At 39.8% G+C, this 27,568-nt stretch overlaps 1 protein-coding gene across 1 annotated transcript in view; it reads right to left on the bottom strand.

The window, feature by feature from the left end:
• The window catches only part of LOC121395456, an 89,065-nt gene that overhangs the window by 7,427 nt on the left and 54,070 nt on the right, over positions 1-27,568 (bottom strand). The window contains exon 2 of the mRNA XM_041569015.1: positions 24,112-24,173. Within this exon, the coding sequence (XP_041424949.1) occupies positions 24,112-24,173 (62 nt within the window). The remainder of the gene's footprint in view (positions 1-24,111; positions 24,174-27,568) is intronic.

Here is a 27,568-nt window from a genome sequence, read left to right as displayed (position 1 = left end):
TATACACTTACACAAACATTTTAGTAAAAATTTGTATTTTTTATTTTTTTATTTTAGCACACTTGGTCAATTTTGTACACTTATTTACACTTAATTATATGTATTTGCACACTCAGACAACTTTTATTAGTGCACAAATATGTATACACAAAAACTCACAAACTGTTTTTTTTTTTTTTTACTTATTCATTGTACCGTTTTGCCTAAAAACATGTTATTTTGACAGCGTGACTATTGGATAATCGATTTCGGACACTAATTACGTTGTCGGATCAATTATTTTGTTATTTCATTGATTTACGCTATTTTTGTGGTTTTATTGCAATTTCATCCCTGCATTATTGTTCCTTATGAATCTTTAGTATTGTTTTGCTGTTTGGTGCTTTGGTATAGAAAGATTTATTTTACTTAGTTTGATTCACCAGAATATATGCTTTCCAAAAATATATAGTTTTCGGGGGGTCTTTTTACATTTTGTGGGTCTTACGGCACATAACGCACAGTTGGGGCTCTCTTTTCTGCAGCTTAGTTGGCTAGCGTGAAAATTCATATGCATGTTTTTCATTTGGGGTCCGTACACGCCACATACTTTGGTAAATCTTTGCATATTGGGCATCAAACTATTCAGTAGACCTCTGACGTCCATATTTAGGGTGATTTTTCTTTATACGTAAAACATTGTGTGTGATAAATGCAGCAAACTGCAACAATTTTAGGCGATTTTCAGAAATGTTGTAAAAACCTCTACGTTTAGAAAAGCTTTGCAGTTTGGTAGTTTGGTGTAGAAAGACGTCTTTATCTTTGGTGGATTCGTCATAATGTGTACTTGCCAAAAACATATGGTTTTGGGGGGGTCTTTGCTGTTAGGAGGGTCTTGAGGCACATAATATGAAGTCAAGGGTCTATGTTCACAGAAGGCGAATCGGCAGCGGAGAAAAATCATATGCACTATTTTCATTTGGGGTCCGCACATGCCAGCTGCCTTGGTATATCAATGCATATTGGGCATCAAACTGTTCAGTAGACCCTTGGCATCAATATTTATGGTGTTTTACAATTGTATGCAAAAAATTGCGTGAGATAAATGCGGCCAATTGCAATATTTTTAGGCAATTTCAAAAATGTAAAAACTGTTGCTTTTATTGCCAAATTTAGGAAAGGCTTGCGACTTGGTACTTTGGAGTACAAAGATATGCATACCCAATTTGGATTCGCGGGAATGTGTACTTTCCGAAAATATATGGTTTTCTGGGGTGAATGTGCATTTTTCTACCTTTGCTCCCCCCCAAAACTATGTATATGTGTTGATTTTGCAGTATCTGAAATGACAGACCATATGGGGTCTTCCTTTTGGGGCCCCTGTATGCCACGTGCTTGGGTACACCTATACATTTTGGGCATCAAACTGTTCAGAGGATCCTAGGCTTTCATATTTGGGGTGATTTATCTTGATACCTAAAAGTATGTGGGAAATATGATGCTGCATGGTGGAAATTTTGAGGTGATTTTTGGAAATATCACCAAAATCACCAAATTTAGGAATGGTTTGCGGCTTGGTACTTTGGAGTAGAAAGACATGCATACCCAATTTGGATTCGTGAGAATGTGTACTTTCCGAAAATATATGGTTTTCTGGGGTGAACTTACTTTTTTCTACCTTTGTCCCCCCAAAAACAATGTAAATGTGTTGATTTTGCAGTACCTGAAATGACAGACCATATGGGGGTCTTCCTTTTGGGGCCCCTATATGCCACGTGCTTGGGTACACCTATACATATTGGGCATCAAACTGTTCAGAGGACCCTAGGCTTTCATATTTGGGGTGATTTGTCTTGATACCTAAAAGTATGTGGATAATAGGATGCTGCAGGGTAGAAATTTTGAAGTCATTTTTGGAAATGTCCCCAAAATCACCAAATTTAGGAATGGTTTGCGGCTTGGTACTTTATAGTACAAAGACATGCAGACCCAATTTAGATTCGTGGCAATGTGTACTTTCCAAAAATATATGTTTTTTTGGGGTGAACTTACTTTTTTCTACCTATGCCCCCCCAAAACGATGTAAATGTGTTGATTTTGCAGTACCTGAAATGACAGACCATACAAGGGGGGATTTTTATTTTAGGGCCGATATATGCCACGTGCTTGGGTACACCTATACATATTGGGCATCAAACTGTTCAGAGGACCCTAGGCTTTCATATTTGGGGTGATTTATCTTGATACCTAAAAGTATGTGGGTAATACGATGCTGCAGGGTAGAAATTTTGAAGTGATTTTTGGAAATGTCACCAAAATCACCAAACTTAGGAATGGTTTGCGGCTTGGTACTTTGGAGTAGAAAGACATGCATACCCAATTTGGATTCAGGTGAATGTGTACTTTCCGAAAATATATGGTTTTCTGGGGTGAACGTACTTTTTTCTACCTTTGCACCCCCCCAAAACTATATAAATGTGTTGATTTTGCAGTATCTGAAATGACAGAACAAATGGGGGTCTTCGTTTTGGGGCCCGTATATGCCACGTGCTTCAGTACACCTATACATATTGGGCATCAAACTGTTCAGAGGACCCTAGGCTTTCATATTTGGGGTGATTTCTCTTGATACCTAAAAGTATGTGGGTAATACGATGCTGCAGGGTAGAAATTTTGAAGTGATTTTTGGAAATGTCACCAAATCACCAAATTTAGGAATGGTTTGCGGCTTGGTACTTTGGCGTAGAAAGACATGCATACCCAATTTGGATTTGTGGGAATGTGTACTTTATGAAAATATATGTTTTTCTGGGGTGAACGTACTTTTTTCTACTTTTGCCCCCCCCAAAACAATATAAATGTGTTGATTTTGCAGTACCTAAAATGACAGACCATATGGGGGTCTTCTTTTTGGGGCCCTTGTATGCCACGTGCTTGGGTACACCTATACATATTGGGCATCAAACTGTTCAGAGGACCCTAGGCTTTCATATTTGGGGTGATTTCTCTTGATACCTAAAAGTATGTGGGTAATACGATGGTGCAGGGTAGAAATTTTGAGGTGACTTTTGGAAATGTCACCAAAATCACCAAATTTAGGAATGGTTTGCGGCTTGGTACTTTGGTGTAGAAAGACATGCATACCCAATTTGGATTCATGGGAATGTGTACTTTCCAGAAAATATATGGTTTTCTTGGGTGAACGTACTTTTTTCTACTTTTGCCCCCCCAAAATGATGTAAATGTGTTGATTTTGCAGTACCTGAAATGACAGACTATATGGGCGTCTTCCTTTTGGGGCCCCTGTATGCCACGTGCTTGGGTACACCTATACATATTGGGCATCAAACTGTTCAGAGGACCCTAGGCTTTCATATTTGGGGTGATTTATCTTGATACCTAAAAGTATGTAGGGAAATACGATGCTGCAGGGTAGAAATTTTGAAGTGATTTTTGGAAATGTCACCAAATTTAAGAATGGTTTCTGGCTTGGTACTTTGGCGTAGAAAGACATGCATACCCAATTTGGATTCGTGGGAATGTGTACTTTCCGAAAATATATGGTTTTCTTGGGTGAACTTACTTTTTTCTACTTTTGCCCCCCCAAAACGATGTAAATGTGTTGATTTTGCAGTACCTAAAATGACAGACCATATGGGGGTCTTCTTTTTGGGGCCCCTGTATGCCACGTGCTTGGGTACATCTATACATATTGGGCATCAAACTGTTCAGAGGACCCTAGGCTTTCATATTTGGGGTGATTTATCTTGATACCTAAAAGTATGTGGGGAAATACGATGCTGCAGGGTAGAAATTTTGAAGTGATTTTTGGAAATGTCACCAAATCACCAAATTTAGGAATGGTTTGCGGCTTGGTACTTTGGCGTAGAAAGACATGCATACCCAATTTGGATTTGTGGGAATGTGTACTTTCCGAAAATATTTGGTTTTCTTGGGTGAACTTACTTTTTTCTACTTTTGCCCCCCCCAAAACGATGTAAATGTGTTGATTTTGCAGTACCTAAAATGACAGACCATATGGGGGTCTTCTTTTTGGGGCCCCTGTATGCCACGTGCTTGGGTACACCTATACATATTGGGCATCAAACTGTTCAGAGGACCCTAGGCTTTCATATTTGGGGTGATTTCTCTTGATACCTAAAAGTATGTGGGTAATACGATGGTGCAGGGTAGAAATTTTGAGGTGACTTTTGGAAATGTCACCAAAATCACCAAATTTAGGAATGGTTTGCGGCTTGGTACTTTGGTGTAGAAAGACATGCATACCCAATTTGGATTCATGGGAATGTGTACTTTCCAGAAAATATATGGTTTTCTTGGGTGAACGTACTTTTTTCTACTTTTGCCCCCCCAAAATGATGTAAATGTGTTGATTTTGCAGTACCTGAAATGACAGACTATATGGGCGTCTTCCTTTTGGGGCCCCTGTATGCCACGTGCTTGGGTACACCTATACATATTGGGCATCAAACTGTTCAGAGGACCCTAGGCTTTCATATTTGGGGTGATTTATCTTGATACCTAAAAGTATGTAGGGAAATACGATGCTGCAGGGTAGAAATTTTGAAGTGATTTTTGGAAATGTCACCAAATTTAAGAATGGTTTCTGGCTTGGTACTTTGGCGTAGAAAGACATGCATACCCAATTTGGATTCGTGGGAATGTGTACTTTCCGAAAATATATGGTTTTCTTGGGTGAACTTACTTTTTTCTACTTTTGCCCCCCCAAAACGATGTAAATGTGTTGATTTTGCAGTACCTAAAATGACAGACCATATGGGGGTCTTCTTTTTGGGGCCCCTGTATGCCACGTGCTTGGGTACATCTATATATATTGGGCATCAAACTGTTCAGAGGACCCTAGGCTTTCATATTTGGGGTGATTTATCTTGATACCTAAAAGTATGTGGGGAAATACGATGCTGCAGGGTAGAAATTTTGAAGTGATTTTTGGAAATGTCACCAAATCACCAAATTTAGGAATGGTTTGCGGCTTGGTACTTTGGCGTAGAAAGACATGCATACCCAATTTGGATTTGTGGGAATGTGTACTTTCCGAAAATATTTGGTTTTCTTGGGTGAACTTACTTTTTTCTACTTTTGCCCCCCCCAAAACGATGTAAATGTGTTGATTTTGCAGTACCTAAAATGACAGACCATATGGGGGTCTTCTTTTTGGGGCCCCTGTATGCCACGTGCTTGGGTACACCTATACATATTGGGCATCAAACTGTTCAGAGGACCCTAGGCTTTCATATTTGGGGTGATTTCTCTTGATACCTAAAAGTATGTGGGAAATACGATGCTGCAGGGTAGACATTTTGAAGTGATTTTTGGAAATGTCACCAAAATCACCAAATTTAGGAATGGTTTGCGGCTTGGTACTTTGGATTACAAAGACATGCATACCCAATTTAGATTCAGAGGAATGTGTACTTTCCGAAAATATATGGTTTTCTGGGGTGAACTTACTTTTTTCTACATTTGCCCCCCTCAAAACGATGTAAATGTGTTGATTTTGAAGTATCTGAAATGACAGACCATATGGGGGTCTTCCTTTTCAGGCCCCTATATGCCACTTGCTTGGGTACACCTATACATATTGGCCATCAAACTGTTCAGAGGACCCTAAGCTTTCATATTTGGGGTGATTTGTCTTGATACCTAAAAGTATGTGGGTAATACGATGCTGCAGGTTAGAAATTTTTAGGTGATTTTTGGAAATGTCGCCAAAATCACCAAATCTAGGAATGGTTTGCTGCTTGGTACTTTGGTGTAAAAAGACATGCATACCCAATTTGGATTCAGAGGAATGTGTACTTTCCGAAAATATATGGGTTTCTGGGGTGAACGTCCTTTTTTCTACCTTTGCCGCCCCCCAAAACTATGTAAATGTGTTGATTTTGCAGTATCTGAAATGACAGAAAAATATGGGGGGTCTTCCTTTTGGGGCCCCCTATGCCACGTGCTTGGGTACACCTATACATATTGGGCATCAAACTGTTCAGTGGACCCCAGGATTTTATATTTGGGGTGTTTTACATTGATACCTAATGATGTGTGGGAGATATGTTGCTGTAGAGTGGAAGCTTTGAGGTCATTTTTCAAAAAATTCACCAATTTCTATAAAACATTATAACTTTAGGAAACAATTGCAACTTGGTAGTTTGGAGTACAAAGATATTTGTACCCATTTTTGGTTCACCAGAATCTGTTCTTTCTAGTAATGGGTAGTTTTCTAGGGTAAACCTACTGTTAGCGGAATGTTTGGCCTTGAAATCAGAAGTATGCCGTTTGGGGAGCGCTGCTTTGGAAATTTGGTTGTGTACTGCTTGTAGATTTTGAGCTATACAAGTGAGAAATCTCCATAAAACTATATATATTTGGTATTGCCGCGTTCAGGAGACATAGACCTTTCTAAATCGGCTGTGTTCTCATACATAAAATAAATGATGTTTCTGATATATGTGATTGTTCTTCGTGAAACATGATTTTTTTCATTTTATTAGATACTTAGAAGCCTATATTTTTTTACAGAAGTAGAATTACACCAAAATTCTTGCATATTGTGAAAGTTCAGGTTGTCCTGAAAAAAACAATATATTGTTTTCCTGGGTAAACTAAAAGACCACCCCAGGAAAGGCCCTTAAAGTGAAAGAGTGCAAAATATCTAAAAACTGCTTGGCAGTAGATGTTCGCATCTTGGACAAAACGGCTGGCAGGGAAAGGGTTAAGTGCACCTCTGCACAGGGGGTTATACTAAAGGTTCACCTATTGCTCCCTATAATACCATAGTTTAATGGCAGCAGAATAGTCACTCAGCATTTGTATTAAGTGCACTTCCGCAGCTAATTATTACTATATAACAACTTATGTAATGTTATGCTATCGGTAATCAAAGCTATCATTGTATAGCCATTCAGTGTGTTGTGTTCCTATAGTTCACTATGCTACTATATCCTAATGTCTTCATTTAACCAGTAATAGCAGAATAGCCATTCAGTATATGTATATTAAAGGGGACCCGTTACCCAAAAAAAACATTCCAAATCCTATTTTATCACATTAGTCAAGCAAAATTAACTTTAATTACACTACATAAATTATTTGAATCTTGTTTCCTTCAGTCTGGGAATTCATATTTATAGCAAGCAGGAAGCAGCCATTTTGTGGACAGTTTTATTAAGGCATCTCAGAATCTTGTTTGTGCACCAGAATGGGGGACCTGATGTCCATCCCCAGGCACTGGCTTTACAATTAAACGGTAAAGAGAATGGGGGAATGTGTGGAGAGCAATGACATGTAGGAAGTGCTGAATGGAAAGTGAAAGTAATTGTCTGCCCCGCCTCTATGCCACTGGCATAGAGGAGGGGCAGACCATATTTGATTGACAGCTGAGATTTTTAAATGAGCTTACAACAGCTATGAATGCTTTAATAAAAAATAGAAATTGGATTTCATGTTTAATTTGAAAAGGACTTTTATTATAAAGATTTTTGTGTCTGGGTGACAGGTCCACTTTAAGTGCACTTCTGCTTTTCATTATTACTAATCTACAATTTATGTAACAATAGGCTATCATTATTGATCAAAGCTGTCATTATATAGCCATTCAGTGTGTTGTGCTCCTATAGTTCACTATACTACAATTTTGTAATGTATGCATTTAACCAGTAATAGCAGAATTGCCATTCAGTATATGGATATTAAGTGCACTTCTGCTATTCATTATTACTAACTTACAACTTATGTAATGATATGCTGTCGGTATTGATGAAAGTTATCATTGTATAGCCTTTCAGAGTGTTGTACTAAGTGCTCGCCTACAGTTCTCTATACTACCAAATCAGAATGTCTGCATTTAATTAGTAATAGCAGAATAGTCATTGATATATGGAGGCTAGTTGAAGTTCTGTAGTTCATTCAACTATATGTCTGCAAACATCAGTATTATCATGATATAACTATTCAGTGAGTTTTACTAACACACCCTTGCATTATACTAAGGGAACCCTTCACTTCACTTGTTGCCTTACTACGACATCTGCATGTAACCTTCCCATCATTATGTAGCCATTCAATTTACGGATCTTATTTGCACGGCTGCAGTGCAGTTTACTATACTAAAAATTATGTTGTAACCAAAGCTGTATAACCATGCAAGGTGCCAAATTATGTGTACTATGCAATTAAATATATTAACATATTGCAATCTTTACAGATGACAGCGTTTAAGCATACAAAGTTGCAGGTACGATCATGATAGATATTCTGTATTTTATGGTTTATGCACCATGTTAACATGGTGCTTCAGATCCTTATATTTCCTTCTACAACTACTTAGTAACTCTCCAGTTAATCCAGCTACTATCACAACTTCTGAAGAATTGTACTGGGTTTGTGTCCTTTTCCATAATTCTATACTACAGAGTACTCTGTAGGTCTTGACTAAGCTCAATAGCTAAGTATATCAACACTTATGGATGCAGGTTTTGGCAGGTTATCTGTTAATTCCAAAATATATGGTTACTAGATAGATAATCCTGTGTTTTATTCTAATGATACAACTACCCAGTTATACATGACTAGCTAAGTGACATATAGCTCCAAATGTGCAGAATACAGAGCACATTGCTGTACTTTTACTAATGTTTCCTGGATAATCGGTTATTAATATAATGTAGTTATAATCCCTATAATAGGTTTTCTCAGCATGTGAGCTATAGGGTGTAGATTTGCAGCTAGTAGTACCTTTACGCAGTATTCTTTTTATATGGCACTTCAGTTCACCACCATTATATCATGACCTTGTAGAGTACTAAGGCTGATGCATTCAGGAAACTTTAAATCTATTGTCTATATTACAAAGGTATAGGGGTTGCAAATATCCTATTGCTCCTCTATAGTTATATATAGTATTGCTTCTGCACTTTACCATTTCAAATAAGTGCTTAGAAATCTATTATAACATAATATTCAAAGATTGCAATTCATCATTGGTGTTACAATTCCTAGGCTGTCCTGCATTCTATTATCTTTACCAGTATAAAACTGGAGCTAGCCAGGGAGTACCACATGATAGCAATGCAGCATTTAAATACAGGCATGCAAAATATGGAGTATGAGGAGTTTAAACTATTTCCAGGAAACTCAGAGATACAGAAAGTTATTTATGTAGCAAATATGTTTCATATGTACCAGTGTCCATGCTCTGCTTGGACTCCTTCCACATGGAATGTCTACCATATATTCAGCACTTTATCTTAATTTTTTGTTATGCTGTTCGTTGCCATACTGCACACATAATGTGGCTATAAGCTTTCTATGCTATTTCTAATTTGATATAGCTTTCCTAACTGAGACCGTTCAAAGGAACATAATATACAACATGAAGTGCGGTGTCTGGCTTTCAGTACATTAATAATAAGGGTATTGTCACCAATCATTGCTGTTCTACAATATTCTCCATTATAATACTGTGTGGATTTTATTTTACAGCTCGCCATCAGAGCGGCTAAGATTCTGCTTAGTACACCAATTTAATCAATTTGCAATGTCATTCTCCTGCACTAACTGTAAATAGTCAGTATGATACTATTATGATATTTCATGGTATCTCGGTACTATTGAGACTTTTGTATATTAAAGGAGAAGGAAATCTACTGAAGCAGTTTATTGCCAATAGATTAGCCACAATAGTGCAAGCTATAACACTATATTTATTCTGCAGAATGCTTTACCATACCTGAGTAAAAAGCTCTAGAAGTGTTCTCAGTTTGTTTAGGATAGAATTGGATTTGTGTGACATCGCTTCCTGCCTGAGTCTCTCCCTGCTCACTCATAGCTCTGGGCTCATATTACAGCAGGGAGGAGAGGAGGGAGGGGGAGAGGAGCAACCTGAGCATGCTCAATGCTGTGTCCTGGAGGTTTAAACTGAAAACAGGAAGTCTGATACAGAAGTCACTGGGGCTCATTTATCAACACTGGGCAAATTTGCCCATGGGCAGTTACCTATAGCAACCAATCAGTGAGTAGCTTTTTAAAGCCAGCCGCAGGTAGAACAATGAATGCAGCAATTTAATTGGTAGCCATGGGTTACTGCCCATGGGCAAATTTGCCCAGTGTTGATAAATGACCCCCCACGTGTACACAATAGAAGGAAAGAAATGTGGTGTTTCTTTTGACAGAGGGCTCGGAGCAGCATTACTCTGAGGATATACTGGTGTATTTATATAGACCTTTCTAATAAAGTTTACTTAATTTTAGCCTTTCCTTCTCCTTTAATACATTATTATACATTATGGTACTGCAATTATAGCTGTGCATTACTGTTGATAGATTACTTAATCTAAGGATCATACTACATAATCCTGCCATAGGTCTACCTGGATTTATCCGGTACATTGGGCTTCTGCATGAACTTGTTAGTATATTAAACTAATAATATATGTTTATAACAGGTTTAACCAGGGTTCACCTCTCAAAAACTATAAGTATATAAATGTATTATCCATAAGATGGAGCCCTATAGTACTATAATTATAAATTGGAGTGTTGAGTATGCTACAAGGTGGAATGACGCTCTATGGTATCATCATATGCAACTGTATTGCTATGTCACTTTTCAATGTTTAATTTTTCATAGGGAAAACTTTTATTAATGCTTCTGCAACTGCAAGGTGGGAATATTGTTGTATGTAATTGCCTTCAGTCAATATATAATTTAGCGGCTGTCGCAGCTATCCATAGTACCAAAGTTGCTCTATGAAATAACTACTCTAGTTGGAGGGTGCAGTGGCCTGTATTTCGTTAGCTCTCTTGGTTATACCCTCCCTTTCTATGATGCTTTTTTACGTCCCATTGTTGCCCACTGCCATGCGAAGGAACAGGAAAAGTGAAAATCATATCATACTTACTGAGATTTCCCTTTCCTGGACTGTAGCATGGCAGTGGGCATGGCTTCCCGACCCTAGTGGAGAGAGCTCTCTGTTTAAGTCAATGGGATGCATGCTTGGGGGTGGGGAGCCTAATTTATTGATTGCTTGCTAATTTAGGTCATGTGACAGGGATGTAACCCATTGTTGCCCACTGCCATGCTACAGTCCAGGAAAGGAAAATCTCGGTAAGTATGATATGCTTTTCACTTTTCCGCCCTGCTGCAGCGTGAGCAGGTATGTGGGGCAGCTAAAAAATGGGAAAAAACATAATTATTTGCAATTTGAAAAATCCTTCTATTCACTCCACAAAGCTAAAGGGGGATTAAAAGTTTTGACCATACATCCCATTTAAGCTGTCAATCTTGAATCAATGCTAAAATTCGTAGTTTGTCTCTTAGAGCAGGGGTGCCCAAAAGGTAGATCGGGATCTACCAGTAGACCTTTAGTTAATGATCAGTAGATCTCAAGTAGGGATGCACCGAATCCAGGATTCGGTTTGTGATTCAGCCAGGATTCGTCCTACTTCAGTCGGATTCGGCCGAATCCTTCTGCCTAGCCGAACCAAATCCGAATCCTAATTTGCATATGCAAATTAGGGTGGGGAGGAAAATTGCATGACTTTTTGTCACAAAACAAGGAAGTAAAAAATATTTTCCCCTTCCCACCCCTAATTTGCATATGCAAATTAGGGTTCGGTATTCGGCCAAATCTTTCACGAAAGATTCGGGGGTTCGGCCGAATCCAAAATAGTGGATTCGGTTCATCCCTAATCTCAAGACACTGTCTAAATCACCCTCCTGTTTTATTATTTTCTTTCAGAAATTTTTTTACGTTAAATTTACATAAGGAATAGTTTGTTAAATATAGCAATATATTTTTTCTCATAAATCGGTATTTAAATAATATTTTCCATGGAACAGAATGCTAACAATGCTTTTATGGATGTTGATCCTCATAGGACAACATCACTAAAAGTAGACCTCGCATTAGAAAAGTATGGGCACTCCTGTCTTTTTTAATACTTGCTGCCATTAGAGCCTCTTCTCCAAAGTTTTTTTCAAACAATATATGTATAGGTAATACAAAATGTCATCTTATAGCTGGAGGAGAGATTAATAGGGTATTATTTCAAAAATTAGATGCATTCATGAATTAAACATGGATGTAAGTAACTTTTAACTTTTTAACCTGCCTAACTGCTAGTTGATTCAGAGGAAGGCACAAAACCCCATCTGAAGCCTCCAATTTGCCTCGGGGGAGGGGAATTCCTTCCTGTTCCAAAATGGCAAGTCCCTGACTCAACTTGTACTGTGAGCTCTCTTCCTTAACCCTGTATTCCCTCACTTGCTAAAAAGCAATCCAACCCCTTTTTAAAGCTATCTAATGCAGTGCTGTCCAATTTATGTGCTACCGAGGGCCGGAATTTTTCTGGTCTACATGGTGGAGGGCTGATAATAAAGCCAGTGTTAGCCACTCCCTGTTTTAGACCACACCCACATTAAACCACACCCATGTTACCACAAACCTATGTCCACATTCATAGCACACCAAAAAAACAAATGGTTGGTGCTCACTGTAGGTATATCACTCATATGTAGAAAAACTTAAGTCATATTAAGACATACCTCCCCTGTCAATACCACAGAACCCCCAGCACATGTTCAAACACCTTAGGGACCCATAACAATAATTTTCAAATGCTAACAGACCCCCAGAACAAATGCCAGGCTTATGATTCACGAGCAGGGAGCATAGGGAAGTCAGAGTATGGCACACGCTGGCAGAGTTTGGCACACCTAAGGAGCATAGGGCAGGCAGATTATGGCACTCCCAGGGAGCATAGGGCAGGCAGAGTATGACACACACAGGGAGCATAGGGCAGAACAGAGCAGGAGACAGGGAAACCCATCACAACCAGTCTAAGGTATACTACATACAGTGAAACAGCGATGGTGCCCCATTAGCATTTTGAATAAAGTGTGAAGAATGTGGGCAGTTTCAGTCTGGGTCTCTGATGTGAATAGTACAGGGCTTTAGGATGTTAACAATAGATAAAACAGGTGTGAACAATGCAAGGTGGATTACATGTGTGAACAATACAGGGCATAACAGTCTGAATTTGAGGTTTAAACAATGCAAGTTAATCTCTGTAGTGAAATCTTACAAAATTTCATGTGGAGGGCCACACAAGGGGGGAACAGGCTGCCAGTTGGACAGCCCTGATGTATTAATCTGTACAACTGATTCAGGGAGAGAATTCCACATCTTCACAGCTCTCACTGTGAAAGAACCCCTTATGAATATTTAAGTGGAACCTCTTTTTCTTTTAAACAAAATGGATGACCTTGTTTCAGCTGGAAAGACCTACTGGTACATAAAGCATTAGAGATGATCCCCTTATATATTCATACATAGTTATCATATCACCCCTTAAGCACCTCTTCTCCAGCGTGAACAACCCCAACTTGGCCAGTCATTCCTCATAGCTAAGATTTTGCATACCTTTTACCAGCTTAGTTGCCCTTCTCTGTACCCTATCTAATACAATAATGTCCTGTTTGAGCACTGGAGACCAAAACTGTACGGCATATTCTAGATGGGGCCTTACCAGTGCTCTATACAGTGGAATAATGACCATTTCCAAGACCATATTTGCCCTTGATGCTGCTGACTGGCATTACTTGTTACAGCCAAGTTTATCATCTACAAGGATGCCAAGATCCTTTTTCATAATGGACTTGCCTAGTGCAGTTCCCTTAAGGGTATAAGTGGCTTGGATATTTTTACATCCCAGGTGCATGACTTTACATATATCAACGTTGAATCTCATTTGCCGCTTAGCTGCCCAGATTGCCAGTTTGTCAAGATCCTGTTGCAAGGATGCCACATTCTGGATGATATTGTCAAGTCAAAAAAAAGTAAACTTTATTGTCATCTCAGCAGTATGTGAATATACAGTGATACCCCATTAATTGGGCTGGATAGTTTTTTGTCATCTGCAAATACTGATACATTACTTACAATACCCTCCCCTAAGTCATTAATGAACAAGTTAAATAAAAGTGGACTCAATACCTAGCCCTGAGGGACCCCACTAAGAACCTTACTCCAAGTAGAGAATGTACCATTAGCAACCACCATCTGTACCCTCTTGAGGCCTGCGGCCAGTTCCTATCCATGTGCAAACAACTTTATTAAGCCCAACAGTCCTTAAATTAGAAAGCAGTCATTTGTGGGGCACAGTATCAAATGCCTTGGCAAAATCCAAATAGATCACATCTACTGCCCCCCCCCACTGTCCAGCATCTTACCTCATCATAAAAAGCAATCAAATTTGTCTGACATGACCTATCCTTCATAAAGCCATGCTGTTTGCTGCTCATAATGCCATTCACTAGGACAACATTTTGAAATGTGGTCCCTTAACAAGCCTTCAAATAATTTGCCCACCACTGATGTCAAATTTACAGGCCTATAATTGACCGGCTGAGATCGTAATCCCTTTTTAAATATTAGAATGACATCAGCTTTTCTGCAATCCATAGGTACCATCCTAGATGAAAGCCAATTTGAGAAAATCAGAAATAGGGGCTAGTTTAAAACTGAACTAAGATCCCCTTGGAACACAGGGGTGTATGCCATCTGGCCCTATCGCCTTCTATACATTCATTTTTATTAAAGCTTTATGAATCATATCCTGAGTCAGCCACTGACTAGATTGAGCTGGGCCATCAGTGCAGATATGAAGTGAGCATGGGAACTCTGACTCTATTGTATACATTGAAGAAAAGAATTGATTTACCTCATTTGCCTTATCTGTTACAACCATACTGGTACCATTATTTAAAGGAGCAACACTCTCAACCCGCATCTTTTTACTATTAAAATACTTAAAAAAACTTTTTGAGGTTAGTCTTCGCTTCAGCCGCAACACACTCTTCATTTCCTTTGTTTGCCTTCCGGATTGCTGTTTTGCAACTTTTATTATAGCGTTTGTATTTATTAAATACAGCTTCTGTGCCAATAGATTTGTAGTTTTTAAATGCCTTTCTCTTCTTTCATATTAATTACGTTACTTCTATATTAAGCCATATAGGGTGATTCTTAGTGCTTCTACATTTACTCATTAAAGAGATACTGACACCAGAAATTAAGCTTTTTTTTTTTTTTACATCTATCATAATATTGCCTTTTAAAGCAACTTCTAACTTGCCATAAAGTATTTGCAGGATGCTTTTACATTACCTGTCTGATGCCACATGTTCCTGTATGAGGGGGCTGCCATATTTGTGCAGCAGGAGTCCGTTAGCATTAGAAACTTTAACTGACAGGCTTAGATGGGACAGTCTGGTTGGCAAAACAGGTTTAGAAACTTCAACTAACAATAATTTCATTAACAAACTAACAAACATTGCAGCAAGAAACGATCAACATGACCTATAGTAACTTTCAGTGATGGGCGAATTTCTCCTGTTTGCCTCGCTTGAAAATTTGAAATGCCAATTTTTACACGCATTAAAGTCAACGGGCACCTATTCATTTCCACACAATTTCGATAATTTATTCGCCAGTGGCGAAACATGGAAATTTGCTGCAAATTCGCACCTGGTGAATAAATTTGTCCATCACTAGTAACTTTTAATGTACATTAATATTTTAAAAAGTAGTTTTTAGTGTCAGTATTACTTTAAGGGAATAAATTGAGAACAGTAATGATTTAATATAATTTTAAAAGACAACCATTTCTGTTCTGTGTTTTTAGCTGAAAACATAATGCCCCAATCAATGCTCTGAATGGCAGCCCTCAAGGCACTAAAATTAGCTTTTCTGAAATTCATGGTTTTTGTTGCCCCAGTGTATATTTGTTTTCTTTTGCACCAGATATTACATGATATAACATTATGGTCATTATTACCCAGGGGTTTAATGACTTGCACATTTGCTATAAGTTCTGAGTCATCAGAGATCACTAGATCCAGAATAGCATTTTTTCTGGTAGACTCCTCAACAACCTGTGCCATAAAATTGTCATGCAACAAGTCTATAAATTTGTTCCCATTAACTGATCTGGCAGTACTGTTGCTCCAGTCAATATCTGGGTAATTAAAATCTCCCATTATCATTACTTTACCCAAACTAGCAGCCTTTTCTATTTGCATGAGGAGCTTTGCCTCCTCCTCCTTACTTACATTAGGGGGTCTATAGCATGCGCCTACAATTAATTTGCTGGACTCTTTACAATTGGTGAAGAACTCCACCCATAAGACTTCTGCCCCCTCATTTTCTAACATAACCTCCTCCTGCCTAACAAACAGACATACCCCTCCTCCTTTTCTATTGCCACTGTCCCTCCGAAACAAAGTATAGCCACTGATATTTACTGCCCAGTCATGTGACTCATTCAGCCAAGTTTCAGCCACACCAATCACATCATATTTTCCCTCCAGCACCAGCACCTCCAGCTCTCCCATTTTACCAGTCAGACTCCTTGCATTTGCAAACATATATTTAATACTGGTACCATATTGAACATATGACATGTGGTCCTCCCTATCCTTAACAGTATCCCCAGCCAAATCTCCTCCCCCATTTTCCCTTTCTTTGCCCACTATCTCATCTAACCCGTCTTCCACTGAATCTTTTACTGAACCCTCCCGCCCACACCTAGTTTAAAATCTCCTCCAACCTTCTAGCCATTTTCTCTCCCAAAACAGCTGCACCATCATCATTGAGGTGCAGCCCATCCCTAGAAAAGAGCCTGTAGCCGACTGAGAAATCAGCCCAGTTCTCCAAAAACCCAAAACCCTCCTCCCTACGCCAATCTCTCAGCCACGCATTAATCTCCCTACGCTTCCGCTGTCTCATTAGTGTTGCTTGTGGCTCAGGTAATATCTCTGAGAAAATTACCTTATACCTTGTAATATTATATTTGGCTATTGTTTTAAAATTGTTCTTAGAGTCTCTCAGAAATAATTCACAAACCATACACCTAGGTGGTTATATATAAAGGTTCGAGTTGTGATTTCCACGAAAATTTTGTTTTCAAGGTTATTTTTTTGGTCCAAACTCGCATTTTCGGGTTAAAAAAGAACTCTAGTTTTTCGAGTTTTGTGTTTAAAAAAACTAAAATTTTCCAAATTTTGAATGTGAAAATGCACCATCTAAAACCTGTTGAGGTCATGTAGGAGTCAGTGGCAGAGGTCCATGGAACCATTTGAAGATGTTGATAGCCTTCATGATGTTCGAGTTTTTTTGGAGGGTTTTGCCTGAAAACTCCATCAATTCGAGCGAGTTCAAGTTTTTTTGAAAACTCGATTAATTTGAGTTTTCCGGTTTCGCAACTCGAACTTGTTGAATCAAGTTTTTTCCATTCAAGTTTTTCTTGCATAAGAAACCATTCGAGTTGTGTGTTCATTTGAGGTATACAAAACTCTTAGACATTTGACCTTTGATAAATAACCCCAAATATGCTTAACAAATCCTTATTACAAATAAAGTTAGTAAGACAATTAGGAATACTTCACCGTTTGAGTCAATAAAACAGGCATCCTCTGCACCAAGTAACTGGGAGATGCCAATTCAATCTACAGAGAGGTCTCAAATTAGAAACCAAGAACCCTGGGCAGCAAGATCATTTGTTCCACAGGAGAGATCTCAACCAACAAAATGGGACCCTCTGTTTTTATATGCTCTGATAAACATGAGCTCATATCATTATCAAAACCACTTGGAACCCACTTTAACAAAATGTCTTTTCTGATGCTCTCATCAGGAACTGTTCAGATTCCCAATAAACACCCACAGCCAAGAGCTTAGCTTTATTAATGCTATTAGTATGTGAGTACATATCCTGCCCCTAACTCTCACAATAAAGAAAGGTTTTATGAGAACACTTTATGAACTTTCAGAAGTCATAAACGCATTATGTAGTTGGTTTCTGGGTACTATGCCAAACTACAATTGAATATTTAGAGTTCAACAGTTCTTTTTTACAAATCTGTTTTATACAAAACATTTTATCAAAGTATTACTCTGAGCCACCATTTTATATATAACAAGCTTAACAAAAACTTCTCTCATAACCGCTATGTATATTATAGTAATGCATGATTAGTGAAGTAAGGGTGAGTTAAGCATGACATAATGTGATACGAGGTGGGAGTAAAGTCAATTCTGATAAAGAAACATGTTGGCATCCTTTGGGTTGGAAGGTAGCCCATGGCTGGTTTGGTATCTTGTTGCCAAATGCAGCTAGTAGTGAGGTGCAGTGGACATTCTGCAAGTGTCGCATGATGTAGCACCCTGATTATAATTTGCTGAGAGCAAATTGATAGGTTAGTATACAGATGGATGCTGTAATAAATGGCTCTGGCTATTATTCTGGCTTTACATCATTAAGCTTACTGTAAATTGAATTTATACACGGTTACATTGCTTGCCCTACTCTTCAATTCTTGTATTTTTAAAGGGGAGCTATTCTATCATGAAAATAAAAATGTAATATAAGCTTCATCATACTGAAATAAGAAACATTGTAAAATACAATCAATAGAAAATTCTGCATTGTTCATTGTCACTATCCCTCTCTCAGCATCTATTTCTCTTCATTCTCTCTTCATGCAGCAGATGGGTGTCAAATATTCATTGACAGATCCAATATATAGGGTGCCTTCATTTTCTAGCAGATGTATTACAGCTCACTCAAATAACTGATTCCAGTGCAAACAAAATCTAACAAAATAACTGCCTTTTGCACAAATCCTGCATGCAGAGAGACATGATGTCTGGTGATTTTAATAGAGTGAGCTCTAATGCATCGTCTAGGCATAAGGAGCCCCCCTATAAAATATATTGGGTCTAACTGTCAATGATTATCTGTCAACCAATTCCTGCATGAAGAGAGAATTAAGAGAAAGATGCTGAGAGAGGAATAGTGAAGATAAACTTGATTATTTCCGAAACGGTACAGAATTTTCAATTGATCATATTTAGAAAGTTTCTTATTTTATTATGCTAAAGCTTATATTAAATGTATTTTCATAATAGTTCCCTTTAAATTATATACTGTGTATTACAGAGTGTGAATTTCAAAAGAACTGTTTTGAATTAAATGTGTTTTTTCACCTCATGCACCACTCTTAATATAGAGTTATTGAACTGCCTAAATATGCAAGCCAGCAACATATGCATCAGCCAAAAGTAAATTTGAATGATTTCTTTTTCAAGATTTGGAGACAAAATTTGGAGACAAAGCAATGGTTAATTTAAGAGTAGAGTTGGTGAAAATGATCAAAAGTAATTTTTTTCTCTATGATTCCTAACTCAGAAGTCTGAAGTGTGCAGATTCCCTGTCAGTTCCGCAGCAGAAAATTCTGCGACCAAAAAAAGGGCAAACTTACCCTACAGATGGCTGTTTCCGGTGAAACTTCGGGTCATATACAAAGATTCGCCCTACATCATGGCGACGCCACAGCATGGGGCTCAACTGTTACAGCAATGGCACCTCCTGCCGAATCAAGATAACCTGCCACTGGCTACCACTAAACAGCCCAAGATTCTACAGGATTGGCAAGTACAAAAATGTGCACATCGCAGAACGGAGGCCAGACAAGTTATTCCCGACCGGGAACCAGAGATAGCTTCAGATGTCACTTGAAGACCTGCGCCAGCTGTAGACTTCTCCTGACGATGAGCAAGATAACCAACTCCACACCTAATGACATCCAAACAATTTTGACACTCTCCCCCGACGGAAGTACCCCTATGATGTGACCGTCTCCCCCCGATCATGGCTTCCAAGTGCATTACACCGCACGATCTAACTCTTGATAGGACTATCAATGACACCCATCAATACCCAGAAGCCACTCTACTCGATGCTATTTACAGTATTGATGTATATATGTTTCTCTATGTAAATGTTTTTACATTACTGTTACTAATGTTCTTTTTTGCTCCTACCTTCTCTATCTTTCTCTTTCCCTACTTCCCCACTCCCCCCCCCATCCTGGCAAAGATTTGATGACCCGTAGTAGGAAAGTGCAGAAGACAAGTGCGGAAACAGCTGAAACTACAGCCCAACCACCACTCCTGATGCCTCAATCATCGAACTCTATGCAGCGTCTAACAGTGAGTACCAAACTACAGCACCACGCCCACACTACATACAAATGGCGATCACTGTTACCACGTTAAATGTTAACGGGCTCAATAGCCCGAACAAACGATCCCATCTTCTACTTTGGGCTCAACAGTCTAAGGCTTCCATATTGTGCCTCCAGGAAACCCATCTCACTAATGAACAACCTAATAGATTAGCATGCAAAGATTACCCACTGCAACTTTATGCAAACAGCTCAGTGAAGAAAAGAGGGGTAGCAATCTGGTTCCACTCTACCATCGCACCCCGTGTGCTTAAACAACTGACGGACCCGCAAGGCAGATACCTCATTGTCACGATTGAATTACAAGACCAAGTATACACAGTGGCATCTGTCTATGCCCCAAATGTGAAGCAATCCTATTTCTACCGCACATTCTTCAGGTCACTGGACAAACTGAAACAAGGCAAGACAATAGTAGTGGGCGATTTTAATGTACCACGCATACAGGAATTAGACACCAGTTCTGTAACTGACCACACTCCTAGAAGAGAAGTACTTACGCATGCACTTAATTTGAAAAACCTTTTGAAAAAACATAATCTGTTTGATACCTGGAGGTCGTCCCACCCTACGGAAAGGGACTATACACATTATTTGCACTCGCATACCAGATACTCTAGACTAGACTATATTTTTACGGACAAAGACACCCTTCAAGCTACTGAAGAGATACGAATTGGTTTGATGACATGGACGGATCACGCCCAAGTAATCTGGACAAGTAACTTCCACAAATCGGCATCGTTCACTTCACACTGGCGACTTAATGAATCACTGCTACTGAATGGAGAAATAGCCCGAAATTGCAACCAACTACTACAAGAATACTTCACCCTTAATGATAATGGCGAGGTCCCGACTCCTACAGTCTGGTGTGCACATAAGCCAGTGCTCCGAGGTCAACTTATTAAATATGGTTCGCTGCTTAAAAAACAACGTGACAACAATAGGCAAGTACTAATGAAACAACTGCTAGACCTTGAACTGCAAAATAAAGCTCACCCTAACAAACTATTGACACAACGCATTAGAGACGTGAAGAATCAGCTGTGTGAAATTGACCTATTCAAAATGCAATACCACCTCCAGCGCCTACGCCTCGCCCATTACACAAAAGGCAATAAAGCCTCAAAGTTACTAGCAAACTTACTGAAACAAAGACAAGTAAACCAAGCTATTGACCACTTGCAGAGCAAAGATGGGGGGAAAATTACGAATCCTAAAGCCATAGCAGATGAATTTGCGGACTACTATGCTACTCTTTACAACTTGCAGCGAGATGCCACTACTCCTCAACCGATACAACAGAATATCGTTGATTTTCTGGCACGCGCCAACCTCCCTCAAATCTCTTCGTCACAGTTAGATTTCCTAAACGCGCCTATCCAACCTGAAGAAATCCAGAAAGCGATCAACTCCACTCCGATAGGGAAGGCCCCAGGACCGGACGGTCTGTCCGCTGCCTATTATAAAGCTTTCCAGTCTATACTGGTCCCTCAGCTGACCCGTCTCTTCAACTACATACAACAGCACGGCGAAATACCAGAAGAGATGCTGAGAGCTACGATATCAACTATTCCCAAACCGGGTAAAACCCCAAACCAATGCCCTAATTTTCGGCCCATCTCATTGTTAAACGGCGACACCAAACTGTATGCCAAAGTTATTGCCAATAGACTGAAGGGAATCTTGCCTGACATCGTCCATAAGGATCAATCTGGCTTCACCTCGGGGCGTCACGGTGCGGATAACACTAGGAAACTCATTTCTCTGATTGAAAAAACCACACGTTCCCATACACCTACACTCCTGTTAGCTCTAGACGCCGAGAAGGCATTTGACAGAGTTCACTGGCTATATTTGGAGGAAACCCTTCAGGCTTTTGGAATTAGAGGACAGATCTTACAGGCTATCCTGGTGCTCTATTCCACACCAACAGCGCAGGTTACCAACATGGGCTTTCTCTCACGACCCTTCTCTATCACAAATGGGACGAGACAAGGCTGTCCCCTCTCCCCGCTAATATTTAACTTGATCCTGGAGCCACTAGCAAAAACAATTCGAGATTCGCCAGACATCACGGGTATCACCTGCGCCCGCTCAGACCATAAAGTAGCGCTTTTTGCGGACGATATCATGTTAACGCTTACCAACCCGGAGAAATCACTATCAAGGCTCACTCAGATATTGAATGAGTATAGCCAAGTGTCCTATTACAAGCTCAAAGTAAACAACACACAAGCCCTCCCATTAAATGTCGCAACAAATGTCAAGACAGCACTGCAGAAATTATAGCCATTCCAATGGAGGAAGGATACGATATCCTACCTAGGTGTTGAACTAGGCAATACAGTGGCGAAAACATACAGTAGTAACTATCCAAAACTCTTGAGAGCAATCCAGACGCAACTAGAAAAGTGGAAGACTCTTTATATCTCCTGGCTGGGAAGAATTGCCGCAGTCAAGATGATGCTCCTGCCCAAGTTCCTGTACCTTTTCCGGACTCTCCCGATCATGGTGCCAAAATCCTTTCTCCAGCAGTCACAAAACACTATAGATTCGTTTATATGGGGTGGGACGAAGCCTAGAATCAAGCGAAGTTTAATGCAACTAAGCCAGAAAGAAGGGGGTTTTGGTGTTCCAAGCATAGATTACTACTACAAAGCCACTATCTTAGAACAACTCACCCTATGGAACCTCCCGGTCAACTGCAAACAATGGCTAGAAATAGAACAAGACCAGATCCATCCCCGTACGCTACAGCAAGTAATGTGGTCCAAATCTCCCTTGCACAATACAGAATCCAGCTCACTCTACCATACCACTTCGACGGCTTTAAAAATTTGGACGTCAATAAAGAGGGCTGAGCACATTCATACATTTCCAACAAAACACTCTCCAATCAGGATGCTAGAATCAGAAATCCCTGATATATCTCTGGCCAATTGGGAAACACTTGGAATTACAAGTATAGCACAACTGTTTCTGGATGAAGGTCTGAACACGTATGAGTCTTTACAAACTAAATTTAATCTCCCTAAACACGACTTCTACAAATATCTACAAATTAGACATTTTCTGAACTCCCACATAGGAAGCCTTTCCAGACTACCCACGCCCTTTGAACGCATATGTTTTCGCAATGCTGGGTGTCGAAAAGGGCTGTCCAATGTATACCAAGCTATTATGCCTGGCCTAGGGCCAACCAAACCGTCACATATTCAAAGATGGGAACAGGACCTCAATATTGATCTCCCATTGACGGAATGGACCCGAATAGCAACTATTTCTTCCAAATACACCAAATGTACAAACCATGTAGAAAACAGTCGAAAGATATTGTTTAGATGGTATAAAACACCTTCAACGCTACATAAGATGTTCCCTAACGAATCAGACATTTGCTGGAGATGCAACACTGCGAAGGGCGACATGCTACATATTTGGTGGACTTGTCCCAAAATATTGCCGTTCTGGCAGCTGATTAACAACCTACTCTCAGAGATATTTAACACATTGATAAAAGTTACACCAGCGATGGCACTCTTGAACCATGGTATACCCGACCTAATCCCAGAGGCTAGAATACTAACCTTTCACATCCTTACTGCGGCGCGCTTACTGATACCACGGCACTGGAAATCTACGGCTGTACCTAGCAGAGAAAGTCTACTCCATCTAATAGATTCGAACCTTCTACATGAAAAATATGCTGCCACGACCCCTGCACAAGTTAAAAAAGGTCTAGCAACTCACAGGTTATGGGAGAAATGGAAACAGGAGCATCCAACAACTTCCATCTGACTACTCTAGAAGTCCGTTCTTAAAAACTGAGGCACACAATGACTACCTCAACTTTCCACTGGTTGATCCAACGACACCGGGTTATCTGACATTCAGTGAATTATTTCCCCCCTCCCCCCCCCAGGATGATAGCTTGGACCCATGGACAATGCAATCCACATTCCCTCTCACTCCTCCCCCCCTTCCCTTTCCCCACCTCTACTCACCTTTCTTGCTTCACCGCTGTTTCTCTCTTCTCTCCAGTCTCCACTGGAAATTTCTTTGTTACCTGAAAATCAAAAAAAAATTCAAATTAAAAAAAAAGAATAGACTTACGTTGGGCAAAGAACATTAGCTTGCGAGCCCTTTAAATATTTGAATTTCACGCAGGTGCGCAATGACGTCAAATGCACCTGCGCTTAGTGGCAAAAAGACGCGTCATTATTATTTGGACGTGAGGGAGCTCACATCGGTGCACAGGGCAGAGGAATGCCAGCGGCGTCCCCGCCTAGGGTGCAACGCCAGTCCCCGCTGCACCCCCATTAGACCACCAGGTACTCTCCTTACATTACCCCCCTCCTGAAAGGGCCACTGGACCCCTAAGCTTGTTTGGAAACCCAGCATAAAATTGCCTTACCAGCTGATCAGCCCGAACATCAGAGGCAGGGACCTGCGACCTTTCCTCAGGACCATAACCTTTCCAGTGAATGAGATGTTGGAGTTTATCTCTGGAAAGGCGGTAGTCCACCAACCTCTGAACAAAATACTCAGGCTGACCTTCCACAGAGATGGGAGGAGGAGGAGAACTCTAGCAAGCTTTAAAAGAGAAACTTGAAAAGAAATAGAAATCTTGAGTTCAGGAGGCAGATCTAACCTGACATTACTGGAATTAATTATCTCAGTCACAGAAAAAGGGCCAAACAATTTAGGACCCAACTTGGTTGAAGGAACTTTTAGAGGAATGTTTTTAGAGAACAACCATATCCTATTACCCACCTGATAGGTGAAACTCTCCGATGTCTATCAGAGGCTCTTTTTTGGCAAAGAGTTTTGGACCCCATGCCACCTTTTAGAAAAATTATCAACTAAATTATTCAAACACACAGTCCAGTTTAGGGGTTAGGGATAGGCACTGCCCTAGCCACATGCCAGCAATGAATCCAATAAGAGAAAAGAATGCCAATACTTTATTTTGCTGCAAATAAGGTGTTCCCAAAATTGATTCCATGATGCTGTAGACACTTTACAAAGATCAAATGTTTCAGGACCACATGGCACTTCCTCAGTGATAATTAACCAGCAAGACTGTGCAAATTTATAGGCAAACAAACTGCGACCCCTAGTGATGATTAACAGGTACATATAGAAAAAAAGTTCTTTAAAATGTCCATTTTACATTGAGTCCATTTTCATATTAATGACATCACACAATGTTAAACATCTAAGTGCTCTTTGTTCTTTGATTTTGCCCACCATAGACCATCTTGTGAATAACTATCATCCCAAAATTACATGTATTGTTTACATGTTATACCACCTAAAATACATATTGAAAGTTATAATTAATAAAAGTTGCTGGTAATTACTCGCTGACTAGGATACGAGTACGAGAAGGATGCCTATACCTCACTTGTATACTGTTGGGTTCTACCTTAGGGCTGTAAAGGAAACGTGTATATTAATTTATTATTTTAGAGATAACAGAGAAAACAGTTCAATCCACTGGGGGATGGGGGATAGAGTATCGAGCTTCCAAATCCAAAAGCATTTTTTTTATCAATATTCACATAACTCATTTTGATTTCTTCTAGAACTTGCCATCGTAATTGTGCTACATTATGTTTGCACTCTGCCCAGTGTTGACTTGCAGAGGTACAGTAACTTTTGAATGTGCATATCGGATAGAGCTAAAATGCTCATTTCATCTTACCCAAGGTATTGTAAAAAATGGAGATCTTCCTGTGGATGAGTGAGTGGCATTATTATAGGCAAAGGAAGAAAATCTGCCCACAAAGATAGATTGCTGGACACATAACACATGAGAAGCTAGTCCAGTGACTAATTTGTCCTCAATGTCTGGCCATTTGTCTGAGGATGATATGCCAAGGAGAAGGACAAATCGGTACCCATAAGAGAACAAAAAGCCCTCCAAAATTTAGACACAAATTGAACCCCCCTATCAGAGAGAAGGTTCAATGGGGCTCCATGAAATTTAAATATGTTAGCTAAGAAAAGAGATTTACCAGAGGGGAGGGAGGGAAGGGAAATAAAATGAGACATTTTACTAAAGCGGTCTTTCACCACCCAAATGACCATACACCCCTTAGAAGAATGAAATCCATAGAGACGTGGGTCAATGGCCTTTCTGGTATAGGAAGTGACTGTAGCAGCCCTTGAGTTAGAGACCTGGGCATGACTCAATATAATTATCAACATCCTGTCTGAGAGTTGACCACCAAAGTGTGCGAGACAAAAGAGAACAGGTCTTATTGCGGCCTGTGTGCACAGCAATCTTAGAATTATGAGCCTTGAGAAAAACTGCTCCAGGAAGGGTCTCAGGAACAAACAGCTTACCAGGGGGAACATTAGAAGGTGAATTAACTCGAGCTTCAGTCAAGGAAGCATATAGGTCAGGACTCATTGCTGCCACAATCACTTGCTTAGGAACAATGGACACAGGTTCAGAAACCTCCTTAAAACTGGAGACAAAACTTCTGGACAAAGCATCTGCCTTGGCATTCTTCTCCCCCAGCCTATGAGTAATGGTGAAATTAAAGCCCATCTGACCTGTCGGGATTTAAGTGCTTGGCAGATGCAATATACAACAGATTCTTGTGATCAGTGAATACAGAGATCACATGCTTTTTTCTTTGAAAAAAACGCACAAGGATGGATTTTGGGTGGTGCTGCGGCAATACTGCTCTAACTCCAAACTCAGAAGCATCCACCTCTACCAGGAAGGAAAGAGAGGAATCCGGATGCCGGAGTACTTGAACTGAAATGAAAAACTTTTTTTTTAATAAGGTAAAAGCTTCTATAGCCTCGACAAACCAAATACTGGGGTCTGCCCTCTTCTTGGTCGAGGCAGTAATTGGAGCTACCAGGTTAGAGAAATCTTTAATAAGCTGCCAATAGTAATTGGCAAACCCCAAAAATCTTTGAATTGCCTGCAACGAAAGGGGCTGCGCCAATTCTAGAATGGTCTGTACCTTGGTGGGTTCCATTTCTAGACCATTCTGGAAAATAATGTACCCCAGAAAATGTACAGAGGAAACCTCAAACACACACTTTTCAAGCTTGGCATAAAGCTGGTTCTGTCTTAGCCTGCCTAATACCTTTTGAACATGAATACAATGAGTAGACAAATTTGGAGAATAAATCAAAATCTCATCTAGGTAAACCACTACATAGCGCCTCACTGAAATATAATTTATGAACTCTTGGAAGACAGCTGGGGCATAACATAAACCAAAGCATTACTAAGTAGGGATGCACCGAATCCACTATTTTGGATTCGGCCAAACCCCCGAATCCTTGGCGAAGGATTCGGCTGAATACCGAACAAATTCTGAATCCTAATTTGCATATGTAAATTAGGGGTGGGAAGAGGAAAACACTTTTACTTCCTTGTTTTGCGACAAAAAGTCACACAATTTCTACTTCCCACCCCTAATTTGCATATGT

The sequence above is a fragment of the Xenopus laevis genome, chromosome 7L (genome assembly GCF_017654675.1).
Source record: "Xenopus laevis strain J_2021 chromosome 7L, Xenopus_laevis_v10.1, whole genome shotgun sequence".
NCBI classification, from domain to species: domain Eukaryota; kingdom Metazoa; phylum Chordata; class Amphibia; order Anura; family Pipidae; genus Xenopus; species Xenopus laevis.
Note: the sequence above shows the minus strand (reverse complement) of the source record. Positions and strands in the feature narration are given on the sequence as shown.